The sequence below is a fragment of the Jaculus jaculus genome, chromosome 6 (assembly GCF_020740685.1).
Source record: "Jaculus jaculus isolate mJacJac1 chromosome 6, mJacJac1.mat.Y.cur, whole genome shotgun sequence".
Lineage (NCBI taxonomy): Eukaryota > Metazoa > Chordata > Mammalia > Rodentia > Dipodidae > Jaculus > Jaculus jaculus.
In genome coordinates, this window is record NC_059107.1 from 108,841,883 (window position 1) to 108,857,836 (window position 15,954).

The 15,954-nt window shown below is 37.1% G+C and overlaps 1 protein-coding gene across 2 annotated transcripts in view; it reads left to right on the forward strand.

Annotated features, from left to right (window-relative positions):
• Msrb3 (methionine sulfoxide reductase B3) overlaps positions 1-15,954 on the forward strand; it is a 151,044-nt gene that overhangs the window by 43,247 nt on the left and 91,843 nt on the right. For both annotated transcript variants that reach the window (XM_045152860.1, XM_004650063.3), the window contains exons 2-3: positions 6,399-6,507; positions 8,070-8,147. In XM_045152860.1, the coding sequence (XP_045008795.1) occupies positions 6,399-6,507; positions 8,070-8,147 (187 nt within the window). The remainder of the gene's footprint in view (positions 1-6,398; positions 6,508-8,069; positions 8,148-15,954) is intronic.

The window sequence follows — 15,954 nt, forward strand, 5'->3', positions numbered from 1 at the left end:
CAAACATTTAACATTTTTGAATATTTCAAAAAGTAAGAAAAAGTTTTGGATCCATTGTCCTCAGAGCAAGGTATGCAATTCTAGTTTTGTGGAAAACAGGCCAGAAGCAGTGTCTAGACATCTTAAATTGTGTGTTAATCTTGGGAATGTTTTCTCTCTCTGTCTGCTCTGAGAGAAAAATCAGAATTGAGGATTGCCTCTACCAGTAAGGAACTTTGCTTCTCCAATGAGGTGCATTTTTGTTCCCTTAAGCCCTTTGAATTTCTAGAGCTGTGAAAACACAAAAATCCATGGAATTATTCTAAAACTGGGCTAGGTTTAATTTTATACTTTCCCTTTTAGAATTTCTAACACCATGTCACCTAGAATTAAAAATTTGTTCAGTGCAATGCAGACTAATAACTGCTTAATTAAAACTTATAGTAAAAATTAACATACATGTTAGTTATATGTGGTCTGTAAGCAGCAGCATATTTTAGCATGAATTTTACTGTTTTATCTTAGTAAGCTCAAGTCAGTACAATATATTGTTATCTCTTACTATCTTGAGAAACTGGTTCTAGGGCCAAAATTAAAGTAATGAGTGTGTTAGGTTTTGTCATGCTTTGATTTTTTCACACTGAAATTTATGATTTCAAAGAGCTGCAAGCATTAGGTAACAGATCTGCTGTACTTAACAGGAAGGTGAAAAACATTTCAAAATTTTATGTACTTTGTGAGAATCCTCTTGAATTTTCTCACTGACCCTATGTAGAAGGGATGAACACAGGGGAAACAGACACTGGTTGATGGTCAGATGCATTTACTTTTCTGTCAAGTGCCCTAGTAATTATTACTTCTTCCCCTTAACCTTAACTTGTTAGGGATTAAAAAAAAAGTATTACATTTACTTATTTGGAAGAGAGAGATAGGCAGATAGAGTAAGAGAGAGAATGGGCACACCAGAGCCTCTATCCATTGCAAACAAGCTCCAGATGCATGTGCCACCTTGTGCATCTGGCTTACATGGGTACTGGGGAATTGAACCTGGGTCCTAACGCTTTGGAGGCAAGCACCTTAATCACTAAGCCATCTCTTTAGTTCATGTTAGGTATTTTTTTAAAGCTGAAATTTATTATGTAACTTGAGAAGAAAGCTGGAACACATTTTTTTCTGACAAACATAGTTTTGAGTTTGTGATCAAACAGTTGTGCATTTGAGTTGATATATATGTTTAGTAAATTATGTCATAACCTCTGTGAGCCTCAGTTTCTAAATCTGTAAAATGGACATGGTAGCTATCTTTTAGAATTATGTGTCTCAAAATGTGTATAGTAGGGCTGAATTTTTATTTTTCTTTTTTCCTGTGTATGTGAGTGGTTTTGTGTGTGTGTGTGTGTGTGTGTGTGTGTGTGTGTGTGTATGTATGTATGTATGTATGTATGTGTAATTACATGTCTGGGCATGCGCATGTATGCATAAATGTGTGGTGTCTAGAAGACAGCCTTGGGTGTCATCCTTAGGAAGGGTATCATTTGAGATAGAGTCTCTCATTGGTTTGGCATAATTATGTTAGACTGGCTGGCCAGCAATTTTCAGGAATCCTTTTATCTCCACCTCTCCAGTACTAGGGAGGAATTGGGATTACATTCAGTTCTTCATGCTTGAGAGACAGGCACTTTAACTACTGACCCATTATCCTAGGTTTTCCCACCCCTTCATTTCCTATTTTTACCATCTCTTGAAGATAACTTTTAGGGAAGTACTGTTTTGAGGAAGTTATTATACAAAGTAAATTACCAGAAAGATACCAAAGCATACAAATGAATGGCTAAGTTTTAAAATTCAGTTTGTGGCTGGAGGGATGGCTTACGGTGCTTGTTGGCAAAGCCAAAGGACCCAGCTTTAATTCCTTAGTACCCAAGTAAAGGCAACTGAACATGGTGGTGCATTTGTGTCTGGAGTTTGTTTGCAGATGCAAAATGCCCATTCTCCTCCCTTTCTCCCCCCTTTCTGCCTCTTTCTCAAATAAATAAATAAATAATAAAAACTCAGCTTTGACTTTAGAATTCTCTGTCATACTGGGTTTACTTAGAGTTTGATAAATGCCAGTTTTGCAGTTTTTACAGCATCAAATCTGTTGGAGCAGTTGATAAACTTCAGTCACATGATTGGGAAGCAGGCAGAACAAGAAAGCAAATTTTTTTTGTGAGGTGGAGCGTGGTGAGATGAAGCGGAGACAAGCTGCTGTGCAACTTGTGCAGCTCAGGCTAACATGGAACTCATGACCCTCCTCTGCCAGCCTTCCTAGTGTTAAGCTTTACAGGCGTGTGCAGCTTCGTCCAGTTCAGACACTGAGCTCTCGCTGTGTTTATTCCTGTTTGGAACATGAGCCCACAGATTTTATAAAAAATTCTGCCTTTAGGCAACAACATGGCAAATGCCTTAAAAAAAGTTGTTGGGCATATTTCAGTGTATAAATACCTCTGGATTGGTTCAGGCAGATGGAGATCTGCTGTTCACCAAAGTTATACTCTAGAGAATGAGTCATGATTAAATACTAGAGAGATTAACTTTGCTCCCTCAGACATACTGTGTTACCTATATAGGCACACACACACTGTGCCTTAAGAGTTCACTATTTAATGTTCACATAAAGAGAAAGGTCCTCTCCCTAACATACTTCTAAGCCAATCTAGAGGTCATTGAACAGATGTCATATAATGCAAAAGTGAAATTACCCTATGTAATAGGAAAATTAAAGTACCTAAGTTAAGATAGTAATGGGAAGCCAGTGAATTACTCTAGAATTTCAAAATGAAATGATATCTTCAAAATTAACAGTGGCACCACATGACTTTGGAAAAGTGTGATAGTAATAGGAAAATCAAAGACAAAAGTGAAACTTTTCTGAATTTATATATCCCAATTTTGGCTATGCTAGAAGAGCTAATGTAATATATCTTTCAATTTTCCAAGAAATATGTTATTTGTTGTTATTATTTATATGGAAAGTCATTTATTAAAAGCTGACTGACTTTTCATTGAATTGTAAAATCACAGTAATTGTTTCTGGTACATATACACTTCCTTTTGCTGTTAGGTAGACTTTAAAAGCCCAATTATTTTGAGAACACAGTATGACCAGAGAATGAAAATGTATAAAATTTGACAACTTTCAATAATCACTAGTATTTCTTAGAGAATAAACCTCACTTACAGTTAAGAAACAATATTTATATTTAAGGTTGAAAAGCCAGGATGTAGGAAAATTTTGCTAATTTGGAAGATGACCTTTAAGTGCACCAAAACCAAATAATTTGTAGGCTATGACATAGGGCACATTCCTACAAAATTTGTGTGAATACTGCTTTAGTGGTTCTTGAAAGACAAACAAAGAAAGCTGGACTGAAATCTTTATTCCCCTCCCAAATAAGATGGAGTCTTAACAAAGGAGTACAGCAGCACTCTTTCAAAGCTCGCCATTAAAATGAGGTCTCTGTAGCACAGTTAATGAGATGGTTCATAGTGGAAAACAATCTGTTTTTAAGAATGTTTAGATCAAAAGTAATTTCTAATCTATGAAATAAAGTCTCTTCAATACCCTTCATTCACCAGTAAAGCTTTTATGTTTGTATTATTTACTTCAATCAGATGTTTTCAATTTTACCTTTTTTCCCTGTACAAATACTTGGCATGGTTCATCAATACTGACCAACAGCTTTATTCTTTTTCTTCAGAAAAGAGAGATTTTTGAGAGAGGGAGAATGAAAAAGAGAGAAACATCTTTACCTAAATGATTTGCAAGCATCTGTGCTTTAAGCTACTTTTTATGAACACTTCTTAGTAAATGACTCAAGGTAAAAAAGCAGAAAAGCATCCAATGTTAGGAAATTGCAATCCAATACCATGTAATTTAAACCTGCAGTTGCTTCTCTTGTACTAAATGATATACAGATGGGTAGCTTAGTTCTCTCAGCTTTGGGAACACAATTGGCCTTTTTGTATGAATGAACATATATTAACTAAAAATATTTTGGGCAGAATTGCTTAATTCTAATTGTCTATATTTAAATTATTGATTTCTTTGGAATGTATAATTTTAACCACAATAATTTGTCATGTAAAGTTTATAACTAATGAACTTTTTGACAAAATTAACAAAGATGCCTTTCTAACAAATAAATCAGTCAAAATAGGTTTTTTTTTTTTTCCCGAGGTTGGGTCTCACTCTAGCGCAGTCTGACCTGGAATTCACTATGTAGGCTCAGGGTGGCCTCAAACTCATGGCAATCCTCCACCTCTGCCTCCCAAGTGCTGGTATTAAAGGTGTGCACCACCATGCCTGGCAAGTCGAAATAATATTTAAGGAGCGTATAGTGAGATAATGAGTTGAAAAGAAACTTACTTATCATAGTCCACTTATTTAAGAAAGAGCCCTTCTTAATTCAAACTGAACAAATGTTAATCAGAGAGCATTTCTACTTACTTATTAGACAATAGTAAGAATGGAAGTAGGGTTACTTAGGGTTACTTACACCAGCATAAACCTGGTATGATGTGGTGCCCAGTGAGCTGAGAGATGCAGCACCATTACTGATGTACTAGCTGTGCCTGCAGCTAGTTCTTGGCCAGCGATGGGCCAAGATAGCATGTTGCTAAAGGTCAGCAGAAGCTCCACAGTCATTTCCACAGGCCTTTAGCCAAGGTTACCTTTCTGTTTGGCTCTGGTTTGCTGTTTTCCTGCCTCTGGATTTTCTGATGGAGAATTAGCAACTCTGTCTTTGTGGCCCTGATTCTGGAAACTGATAAACTTCTTCAGTCCCACGAATCAGATCAGTGGTTATTTGCATGTTCCTTGATATTAGGTACCTTAAGAAGAGAAGAAGTAGTATGTCTTTCCACTCCTAAATCACATTTTGTTGCATTTCAAAAGAAGTTGAATTTAACATTCAAGACACTATGAAAGCTTTCTTTTAGAAACTTCAAAACATGGTAAGAAATCTTTACATGCAGGACCATCTGTGAGCTTCTTTCCCACTGTGATGGATGGCAGAGAAAAGCAATTTTACTGCATTGAGTAAGGGTTGCCCTGTCCTGGAGTTATATTTCTTTTCAATCATTTGTTCAGGTAAAATAAAATACTGCCTATAAATAGGTATTGTTCCAATACTTTACTACAGTCTGTGTAGGCTCAAATAAAGACTATCCTTGTTATTGCAGCCATATTGAAATTACGTCACCACTCAAATGCACTGCATCAGTGAAGGCTTCCTAGCTGTACTTTGCAAAAAGAAAATGTAGGCCTATAAATAAAATCAATTTCACTGTCCCTTATTTCTTGATGAAATCCTTTTCCCATTTTTGTATTTTTTTTGGAATTTCTTGAATCTGAATTTACTATTAATACCTTCTCTTGCAATCTATTGAAAGTTCTTTTGATGCCTGTTTAACATGGTGGGATACAGTCTTTGGAAAAACATATATTGCTAAGGATTCTACAAGAAGTATATGATGGAAACACACACACACACACCAAATTTTACGTGTAGAAAAATATATCAATAGGATCCTCAGAAAAATAAATAGGGTGGTAGTTAAATCATCTAGAATGGTTATTGAATGATGTTTCAAGTTGTTTTGCCAGGCTGCAGAATCATTGGAGAGTTATAGTTTGACTGGTTATGCCTGTCATAAATACTTGCAAATATATATATGTTCTATTAAATTTATTTTCATGAGTTTATGTGTGTGTGGTATGCATGTTCAAAAGTGTGTGGGTGTGCACATGTGTATGTATGTGTGTATGCATTTGGAGACCAGAGGTCACTACCAAGTGTCTTTCTCAATCACTGTCCACCCTACTTTCCAGGATAGGGTCCTTCACTGAACCTGATAACTGATTTGGATAGACTAGTTAGCCAGCAAACCCTATGGACCCTCCTGTCTCCTCCTTCTCAGTGCTGGGATTGCAGACATGCACACCACATATGGATTTTAAGTGGGTGCTAGGGATCCAAACTTGGGTCCTCATGTGTGTGTGGCAAGCACTTTACTGAGTGAACCATCTCCCCAGCCCTCTGAATTGATCTTTAAAAAAGGAGTTTCAGTATTAGGAGAGGGAGGATATATCACCATCTTGCAAATAAATGTCCAGAGAGATTTTAGTTTCACATACTAGAAGCCTTGGCTGTAACACATTGTCACTGCTCCAGTGGAATCACTTGGATCTTAAGAAACATTCTTTTTAAACTTACAGAAATAATCAGCTGCAGCTCAGGTAAGAGTTCCTCGTGCATTAGGGACTGGGCTAGTCATTGATGAGTGACTGTAGGAGTTGAGCTGTGGCAGCCAGCCAAAACAATCATTTAGGATTCAAGCTAAAAAGCCTCTTTCTCCCATATTCTTTCTCTTCCCAGGGTCATGTAGGGATAAAAAGAACTGCAAGGTGGTCTTTTCCCAGCAGGAACTGAGGAAGCGGCTGACACCCCTGCAGTACCATGTCACTCAGGAGAAAGGGACTGAAAGGTACGGCACACTAATAAAAAGCCATTGAGCATGAGTTTCTTTTCTCTTCTTTGGAATTCTTTTCCTTATCAATTATTTCAAAGAATTCTGTATTTACTTGCTGAAGTCCGCAAATTTGTGTTTTTGAAATCGGCAATACTTGGGTTAAGAGTAAGTTTTATTTGTTCTTTCCTCCTTTTAATGAACGCTCTATCTTATGTGAAGTCACAGAGCTTTTGTTAAGGGCCTGTTTTTAGTTTACAACAAAATGTGTGGAAGTAATAGCAGTTTAGGTACATTTTTTGGGAAGACATCACAGTAAGCAAAACCATGAGGACATGGAGCTATGCCAGGAAGCTGAAATTCTGAAGGTGGCCATTGTAAGTATAGACGTTTTGGCTGCAAAAAGAAGGTAGCATAATTTAGTTCCTTTCTACCCCACTCCAATTTCTTTTTGAAGCACATGTGGAGAAAGTATTTATTGGCTCATTTGTGGTTGGAATGTCAAAAATTTTCAATAACTGCCCTCACATGGCTTTGGTCCTTGGAAGCTCGCCCTATATCCTGGAAAAAAGAGCTCGTGCACTTCCAAGACTGTTTTTAGTGAATAAAGTCTCTCAGCTGATTCCAGCTCAAAAGTAACTTGCCAAGGTCTAAAGATTTTGTTGTCTAATTTATGCCATGGAGCTTGGCATGAAGCCGTAAACTTACCTCTGATCCAGATTTATTAATGATGTAACTTTGTGTTTTCATTCATGAACTGAAAGAGCTCTTTACCACACATGGGATCCTTGTTAATAGGCAGCACCCTCTTCCTGTCACAGAATCTACTGTTTACTGAATTTACCAAGTGTTGAATCTCTAACAAAGTCCATCCTCACTATACACTGAGCCAGTGGTGGGCTGGTCCTCACCACTGAGGACTTTTGCCCGTCCTGTTGTGTACATGACTAGCAAAATGATTTAATGCACACAAACAACCAGAGATTAGGTCATTCTTAAAAATTCTGTTTATAAAAAAATTGGACCTCGTAAAGAGGGTGAAAGGATAATAAAAACAAGCTGCAGAGCACATAGACTTTTTGTTGGGCGACCACAGCTGATTTGTATTAGCTGAATGACCTCCTAGCCTTTAAGATTGTTAACTTAGAAAAATATTCCCTTAAAGCTGCAATATTCCTTTTCAAACCCCCAAATAAGACTTCTTCCACTTGAAGTCTTAGACCCTTGCATGTTCTGGTATACCCATGGACAGTGTGGAGTAGCAGAAATCTTATATAATAATGTGCTTTCTGTGACTCAAACTGCAGACTCTTTTCAAAAATAGAAAAACATTGTAAGTATTACATAACTAGGTGGCTTGACTTTTTATTTAACATGCATTAGTTTAGAGTAGTTATATACACATTTTATTATAGAGATTTGAAATATATTAGTATTGTTCATATTTCTATGGTTAGTCTGTTCTCATTTTAGAACAAAAAGCCCTTGAAAGATTTATTAGAGAAATGTATTGTAGACAAGTATGTTCTGTGAGAAGTAACTCTTGCTTTAATTTTTGATGGTCTGTTTATGTTCATCAGTGCCTTTGAAGGAGAATACACACATCACAAAGATCCTGGAATATATAGATGTGTTGTTTGTGGAACTCCATTGTTCAAGTAAGTATACCGAAAACCAGTAGGTATAGATGTATCATGGCAGTAAACGTATTGCTTGTTCACCTTAGAACTGAACTTTCCTTTGTCTTTTTCTATTCCTGTTTACATCCTACAAAGAAAAAGTAATTATTGACTTTCATGATAAATGACTACTGTGATAGACTGGCTGAGTTTATACTGTTCAGATTTTAAAGACATCTAGCATTAACTTGTCCCATATTAATAACCATCATTCTTAGCAGAGTTATGAAATATTTGGGAAGCATAGATATGTTCATGTATTTATTGATTTTTTGATCTTCAAGTGATGAAGATAGAAAATTCATTTATTGACCACATGTACATCCTTCAGATTTAAAAATATTCAGCAAGCAGTCTAATTATACTTCTACAATGGTGGGAAACATTTGTGTTGAAAGTGAACACATAACATATAATATTATATGTCCATAAGAATATTATGTAATAGGAAGGTAACATTTTTAACAATGATCTAAAATGTTTTTTTTTTTTCCTTTTTCCCAGGTAGGGTCTTACTGTAGCCTAGGCCAACATGGAATTCACTATGTAATCAGTCTCAGGGTGGCCTTGAACTCACTGTGATCCTCCTACCTCTGCCTCCCAAGTCCTGGGATTAGAGGCATGTGCCACCACACCTGGCTCTTAAAGTGTTTACTTTTAGATGTGTGTGGGGGGTGGCATATGAATGCAATTATATACATGTGGAGATCATAGGACAGCCATGAGTGTTCGCCCATGTCTTCCACCTTGTTTTATTTTTAATATTTTATTTATTTGATAGAAAAAGAGGGAGAGGAAGAGGGAGGGAGGGCAGGAAAGAGAGAGAGAGAATGGGTGTTCCAGAGCCTCTAGCCACTGCAAATGAACTCCAGATGTGTGTGCTCCCTTGTGTATCTGGCTAATGTTGGTCCTGGAGAATTGAACCTGGGTTCTTTGGCTTTGCAGTCAAACACTTTAACTGCTAAGCCATCCTTCCAGCCCTTCCACCTCTTCCACCTTGTTTTTGAGGCAAACTCTCTCTTATTCACAGTTGCACACAGCCAGGTACTTGGCCTACTAGCTTTGGGGTTCTCCTATCTCTGCCTCCCTTTTCTGTCTGCCTATACGCACTGTGATTTTGGATATTTGTGCCATGCAACTGGCCTTATATAAATTCTGAGGACTCAAACTCAGGTCATCAGGCTTGCATAGCAAGCATTTTGCCCACTGAACTATCTCCTCAGCCCTAGATTCTTTATCTTAAAGATCCCAACAGTTTACCATGAAGCAAGTTGCACATAGACTTTTTGACCAAAATAATTAATTCAATTAGCACCACCTGGTATTTTCCTAGGTGGAGAAAATCCTAGATTTAGGGGAATAAAGACAGAAACCTTATTTATAGGGCTGGGGAGATGGCTCGGCATTTAAAGATACTAGCTTGCAGTGCCTGATGACCTGGGATCAAATCCCCAGTACCCATCTAAAGCCAGATGCACAAAGTGGTGCATGTGTCTAGAGTTTGTTTGCAGCAGCAAGAGGCCCTGGTGTGCCCATAGTCTCTCAGTCTGTCTTGCACATACTCCATTAAAACATTAAAACACAGTCATACAGAATTTCATAGGAGATATGAATAAACATGAATCTGATACTTTAAGCATGTAAAGCACACTCTGTCTCTCCACAAATGTTTTCCTTTAAAGCACCAACATTTACAGAGTTTCCAGAAATAACAGTAAATAGTAGTTTCTTTGAAATTCTTTTAAGAGTTTTAAACTTTTTACAAACTGGAATAATCTTTTTGTACCTTAGTGGAGGTTGAGAATCTGTTATGAATTCTTTATATATATTTTTTCTTCATGTTAAAAAAACTGACCCTTTAAATTGTCACCCATTTCCTCACAGAAAACACACATCCTTATATTTCAACACCTTTAGCTAATGTCATAATACTTGATCTAGCACTTAAGATAGTTGCTGAGCCATGGCAAACTTGTTAATATCCCAAATGCAAAAATTGGCCACATCCTTTTACTTTCTACTTAAGATTCTCCATCTCTTTCTTGGTCATGTGATTCACTAAAATCCTGGATTTAAGGAAAACTTACTGTTTTAAATAAGAAACAGAACCACTGGAAATGAAGAATTTAACCCATGTGAGGGTTTGAATCACAAATCCTGGAAGCTAGACCATTATCCAAACAGGTACTGGTGAGAGTCAGGTTTCACACTTGATGTGATGTGCCTCTGTTTCTTTTTGCATTCTTGTAAAGAAAACTTTTATTTCCTTAATTTTTAAGGACTATAGTCTTACTTTTCCAATCCTATCCTTTCAATTTTCAATTGTTTGCTTCTCCCTTCTTGATTTCTCTTTCTTCACTGGAGATGGAGTAATTCACTGGTCTAGTGCAGTTGTCTTCATATGGAAAATCTTTACCTCCAGTACCTCGCAAAGACTTCCCAGGGGATACAAGGCTTAGGAGTTTTGAGGGGATCAGTTTCCCATTCTTCAACTTTGGGATGTAAATTCTTCTGAAACTGGTACATCTGAGGGTATTGGGGGTCTTCCTCATCTTCCTTCTCATCTCTATAATGATTACTTTTCTTCCATTTTACCTGAGATATCATCCTTTTCATCTCAGATGTTTCTGTGATTTATTGTCCCTGTCTATAATTTTCCAGGCATCAAGCAAAATACATTTTAAGAGGCTGGGAAGATGTCCCAGTGGATAAAGTGCTTGTTGTGTACCTGATTCAGATCCCCCCCACCCATAAAGTTTAGAAGCTGTGGTAGGGATGGCAGCTGAGTAGGAGAGGGAAGGTGTAGACAGGAGAGTGTCATGGAGGCTTGTGGAAGCTAGTCTGGTGAACATAGTGGTGAGCAGCAAGGAGAATGAGAGACCTTGACTCAGAACCAAGTAGAAGGGGAGGACTGACACCCAGAAGCTGTCCTCTGACTTACATGTGAATGTTGTGGCACATGCATGCCTGTACTCATAACACACACATACATACACTCAAAATGAATAAATTTAAATATATATTGAACATGTATACAGAATACAAAACAAAAGAAAATTCTTCTGTAGTTATTTAAAGGACATTTTAGTTCATTAGATAATAAGGAGGTTTCAGTCAGCTCCCAAGCAGGGTTTAAAACCCAAACAGTTATTTTAAAAGAAAACTTTACAGAATTATGAATGGTAGCAGAGGATTAGAATCATGAGGAATTTGCTATTAAAAAGTAAAGGGAAGCTCCTAAGAATTCACAAATAGCAGGAATGGTAAGCATGATCCCCAGGGCCAAGGCAGACCTAGGAAAAACCTCTTCCCCACCCACAGCCCTACACTCCTGAACCTAGGATTGAGAAGGCGAGGCCATGGTCATAACTACTATATGACAGAATTCATGGCAAAGCCAAGATGGAAACTTGCTGGAAATATGGCTTCTGGAACATTCTAGAAATCTGAATGCTGGAATTTTTGTGGAAATCTACCCTTTAGGGTGGTGAAGAGAGTTGTTGGCAGGGTAGTGGCTCAGTGGAGGCAAGCCTTTGAGAGGACTATCGGGTTGCTTTGATGGGTGTGCGCTGAAAGAAGCAGCAGGCACCGAGAAGCTGCTCTTGCCACAGCAGCTGGGCCTGGGGAGTCATGAATGCTGAAAAAACTGGTGCAAGAGAGACTTTGTTTTGAAAGAGCCAGGCGATGGAGAAGCTGTGATTGCTGAGGGAATTTGATTCAGGAGAAACTATGTGTAAGATGGGAGCAGCTGCCCTTGCTGTAAGAGCTGAAAGTGACGATGTGCTGTGAGATTCAGAGGCTGGAGAAGCCTCTGGAGTAGGCATGTTCAAATGAAAAGGAAGAAGTTTCCTCCTGCATTCGCTCTCCTGTGCCCTCTCCCTATGTAACTTCAGATAGCTGACGGAGACATACAAAGGCCCAACTCCATTCTAGCAAAACAGGTAATGTGAGTTGAGAAGCAACAAATTGATGACTGGCACCAAGGCTTCATTTTTTTTTTATGATGCATTTTATGTTCCTGATCAAAAGTTTGACAACTACTCACTTTTATAAATTAGTGATGTCATCATTAGGGCCCCTGTAGACAGTTAGTTTTGTGGGTTGTATTTGCTTGTGCACCTGTGTGTTGTTTGTGTTAGATGAATGGGAGTTAGAGATGATAAGCAAAATGGAACACCATGCGAAATAGCAGTAGAAAAAAAAATAAGGAAGTTCTGAATTTTAAAATGTCTAATCATTAGCTCTGTGAGACATCTTCCCCCAACTTTCATTTCTGTTATCTAATTCACACTTATAATACATACATATGTGCATGTAGACATAATATTCTTTTAACTGACATATGTATATTATACTTCTTTATAGAAATGTCTGTTTAATTATTCTCATTTCATTTTCAAACTTGTAGTCTTAATACATTCCCTCCTTGAACAATATGCTGCTTTCTTACGGCTTCCCAAGTACAAGCACCTTATTCATAGGCTTCTTATAAGTCAAATGTGTAATTTATTCCACAGTTCATGTTTTCTTCACATTCACAAATTTTAAAAAGCTAGTTTATTTCTCATATAGTACTACTGTACTATAGTAAATTAACTGACAGAAGTAAGAATGTTCTCACCTCTAGTTATTTGAACTTTTAAAATTTCATAAAGTGAATTTACAACACATCAGATAAACTAAAGAAGGAATTGGTAAAAGAGTTAAATTCAGAAAATACATTTGACCGTTTATATCATGCGTTGACACTTTGCCAGGTGTCATAGAACAAATAAAATAAACTTATGAAATATTTTTTTTCATAAGGCAGCTATAGTTTAGTTGGCACAATAGGAAAGACATGAGAAAAATTATTTTAAAAATTGCAAAATTGCATTAGTATCTACTGAATGTGCCTGTTAGAAATGCTTCTGTATGTAATAGGGAGGTGTATGACTATACCAAGTTGACAAATGTTCATGGAGATGAGACCACATTTCACTCGGCAGAGAGAGGTGGTGTTTTTTTTTTTATATGGTAGAGGATTATTACAGAACATCTTGGGAAAGGAGGAATTGCAGACAAAATCAAAAGTGAATTCTTCAAGGAAATAGATGGGTCCAAAAACAATGGAAAGGTAGGTTATGTTGGGGAGTGATGGATCGTAATAGTGAACCAATTAGTGAGGTCCTTGATACCAAAAATTACATTCAAAATACTACTTGAAATACTGTAAGCCCCAGAGTCTTTTCATCCATGAAGCCTTCTCTATCCTTCTGGAGTGGGTTTTGCTAACTTTTATCTCTATTCCTTAGCATGTTTTTGTGGATTTCCATTATTGAAAATTTAACTTTGTTCTAAATTATCTGTGTATATGATTATAAGTCCTCTAGTAAGTGAATTTCACAATGGCAAAACCATTCCCTAGTGATATTTTTTTCTCTGAGTCCAGGCATATAATAATTACTATACATTTGTTGATCACATGTATGTCTGAATGTTATTGGACTGGTTGTGGAGAAAGTTTTAAAACAGGAATAGCATGATGAAAATATGAAGTTAGTCATAATAGTATAAAGGATGGATTTCTGGGACTGAAAAAGAGAAGGATATGGGGGTCTCAATAAGGCTCTTATTAAGAAGTCCCCCCATCAGCTGATTATCATTGTGCAATTAGTTTCTAATGAATTTGTTTGAGACTTTGAAGAACTATATAGGATGTTCTCTATTCTGTGTACATTTATTCATTAGGCTTTGAATTGAATAACTCATTTTAAAATACAGGTATATTAGTGATTATAATCGTAATAATACTAAAATGATGCCTAACACATAATACTTATTTTCTTCATTTTCAAGAAAGGGAGGGAAGGAGAGAAAGAGAGAGAGACAGAAAGGAATGAAGGAAGAGAGAGAGAGAGAAATTTTATGGGCACACCAGGGTCTCTTGCCACGGCAACTGAAATCCAGATGAATGTGCCACTTTGTGCATCTGACTTTTAAGTGGATGCTGGGAAATCAAACCCAGGCCACCAGGCTTTGCCGGCAAACACCTTTGACCATTGAGCATTTTCCCCCAGCCTCAACATATAGCACTTATATGACAGGCACAATTCTTTTTTCTTTTTCTTTTTTTTTAAAGAGGCAGATAGAGGACATGGGTGTGCCAGGGCCTCTAGCCATTGCAAATGAACTCCAGATGTATGCTATACCTTGTGCACCTGGCTTTATGTGGACACTGTGTAATTGAACCTGGGTCCTTTGGCATTGCAGGCAAGCACCTTAACTGCTAAGCCATCTCTCCAGCCTGACAGGCACAATTCTAAGTGCTCCATATGAAAACATTTACTCTTCACAATGATGTATTTTACAGATGAGGTAACCAAGTAAGGATAAATAACATGTAAGAATCACTTAGTTACAACATTAACATTTCTTAACACACCAAGCCATCTCCCCAGACCAATATAAATATATTTTAAAAAAGAATGCCCATTTATAAAGAAAAAAGAAGGCCAACGAAGTATGAATCAATTTTTTATAATTTATTTTGGCCAATCTAGACTGGTTATTTTGATGAACATCATTAGAACAAATGGAATATATGCATACCTCAATTCTTTGAAAAATGTGTATTTCCAAGTACTTGAATACTTCAGTGGACTTTTGATATCACTCTATCTAGGAGAGTCTGAGTCAGAAGCACTGAGGTCCATTACAGCAGGTTATCCAGAAAAATCCACTTGAAGTCCTTTGTCACCTTGATGAAGATGTAGCCAATGTTCAGAAAGCCATTAAACCATTTAAGCTCTGGGCTATGTGGCTCAACTTACAGGCAGGACTCTGATACTTGAAACATTTTACTTTCACATATTGATTCCTCATCATATTATTTTTCTTCAAGTAGCTATTTTCCAAATATTTATCACTTTATTCTTTTTCTTTCTGTATTTATGAGAAGACTTATGTCAACTTACATGAGCAATTTTCAGTGTATTTTCTGCTGTGAGGGATTTCTCTGTATTTCTATCATTGTTAAGCAATCAAAATTAAAATGGATTGAAACAAAGCAGCTGGTGGGACTTGGTGAATACTACCCCAGATATCTGAGTTCAAATTCACTATCTTTATATCTGGTAGTTTATACTGGGGAAAAGAAAACCAAACAGGTGTAAAAACTAAATGCAGAAAACATGCCTTATATGCAAGTTATTCAACAAATGTTAAGTGGCCTGTCCAAGCTTTGGGGACAGATGTGACCACAACAACCTAATAACCTCAGTCTAATGTGAGAAGCACAGGCACTGTTAGAGCCTGTCTGTTGACACTGATGCTACTGTGGTGAGTCACTCTGCAGCTGTGCCACTACAGGTCAGTGTGCTGCAAAGCTGTTCACACATGCTGCACTTCACATGAGCCCCCTGCACAGCTTGGTCTAGGCTACCAGAAAGACTTTTTAGTTCTTTAAAAACATAAGCTTTTTTCATAAAGGGAATCCAGTAGAATGCCAAACACAATTTACTCCATGTATCCCATTCCATTCAACCTTAAAAGAAACTTTAACATGAACTTTTTGCCCTCTGATAGGATTTTGTATCTGTGTGGCAAGGAGGGATATAAAAGTTAAGGTGAGAAAGTAGAGTTTTTCATTGTCTCCTTCTCCCTGGATCACATGTCCTCAACTCTTTCAGTGCTATTTATATAGTAAATGGTATTTACTAAACCATTTCAGTCATTGGGATTCTAGGGACAACAACATGAGCTTATCATCCAGGTTTTCTTTTTTTGGAATTGTGGCTTGATATTT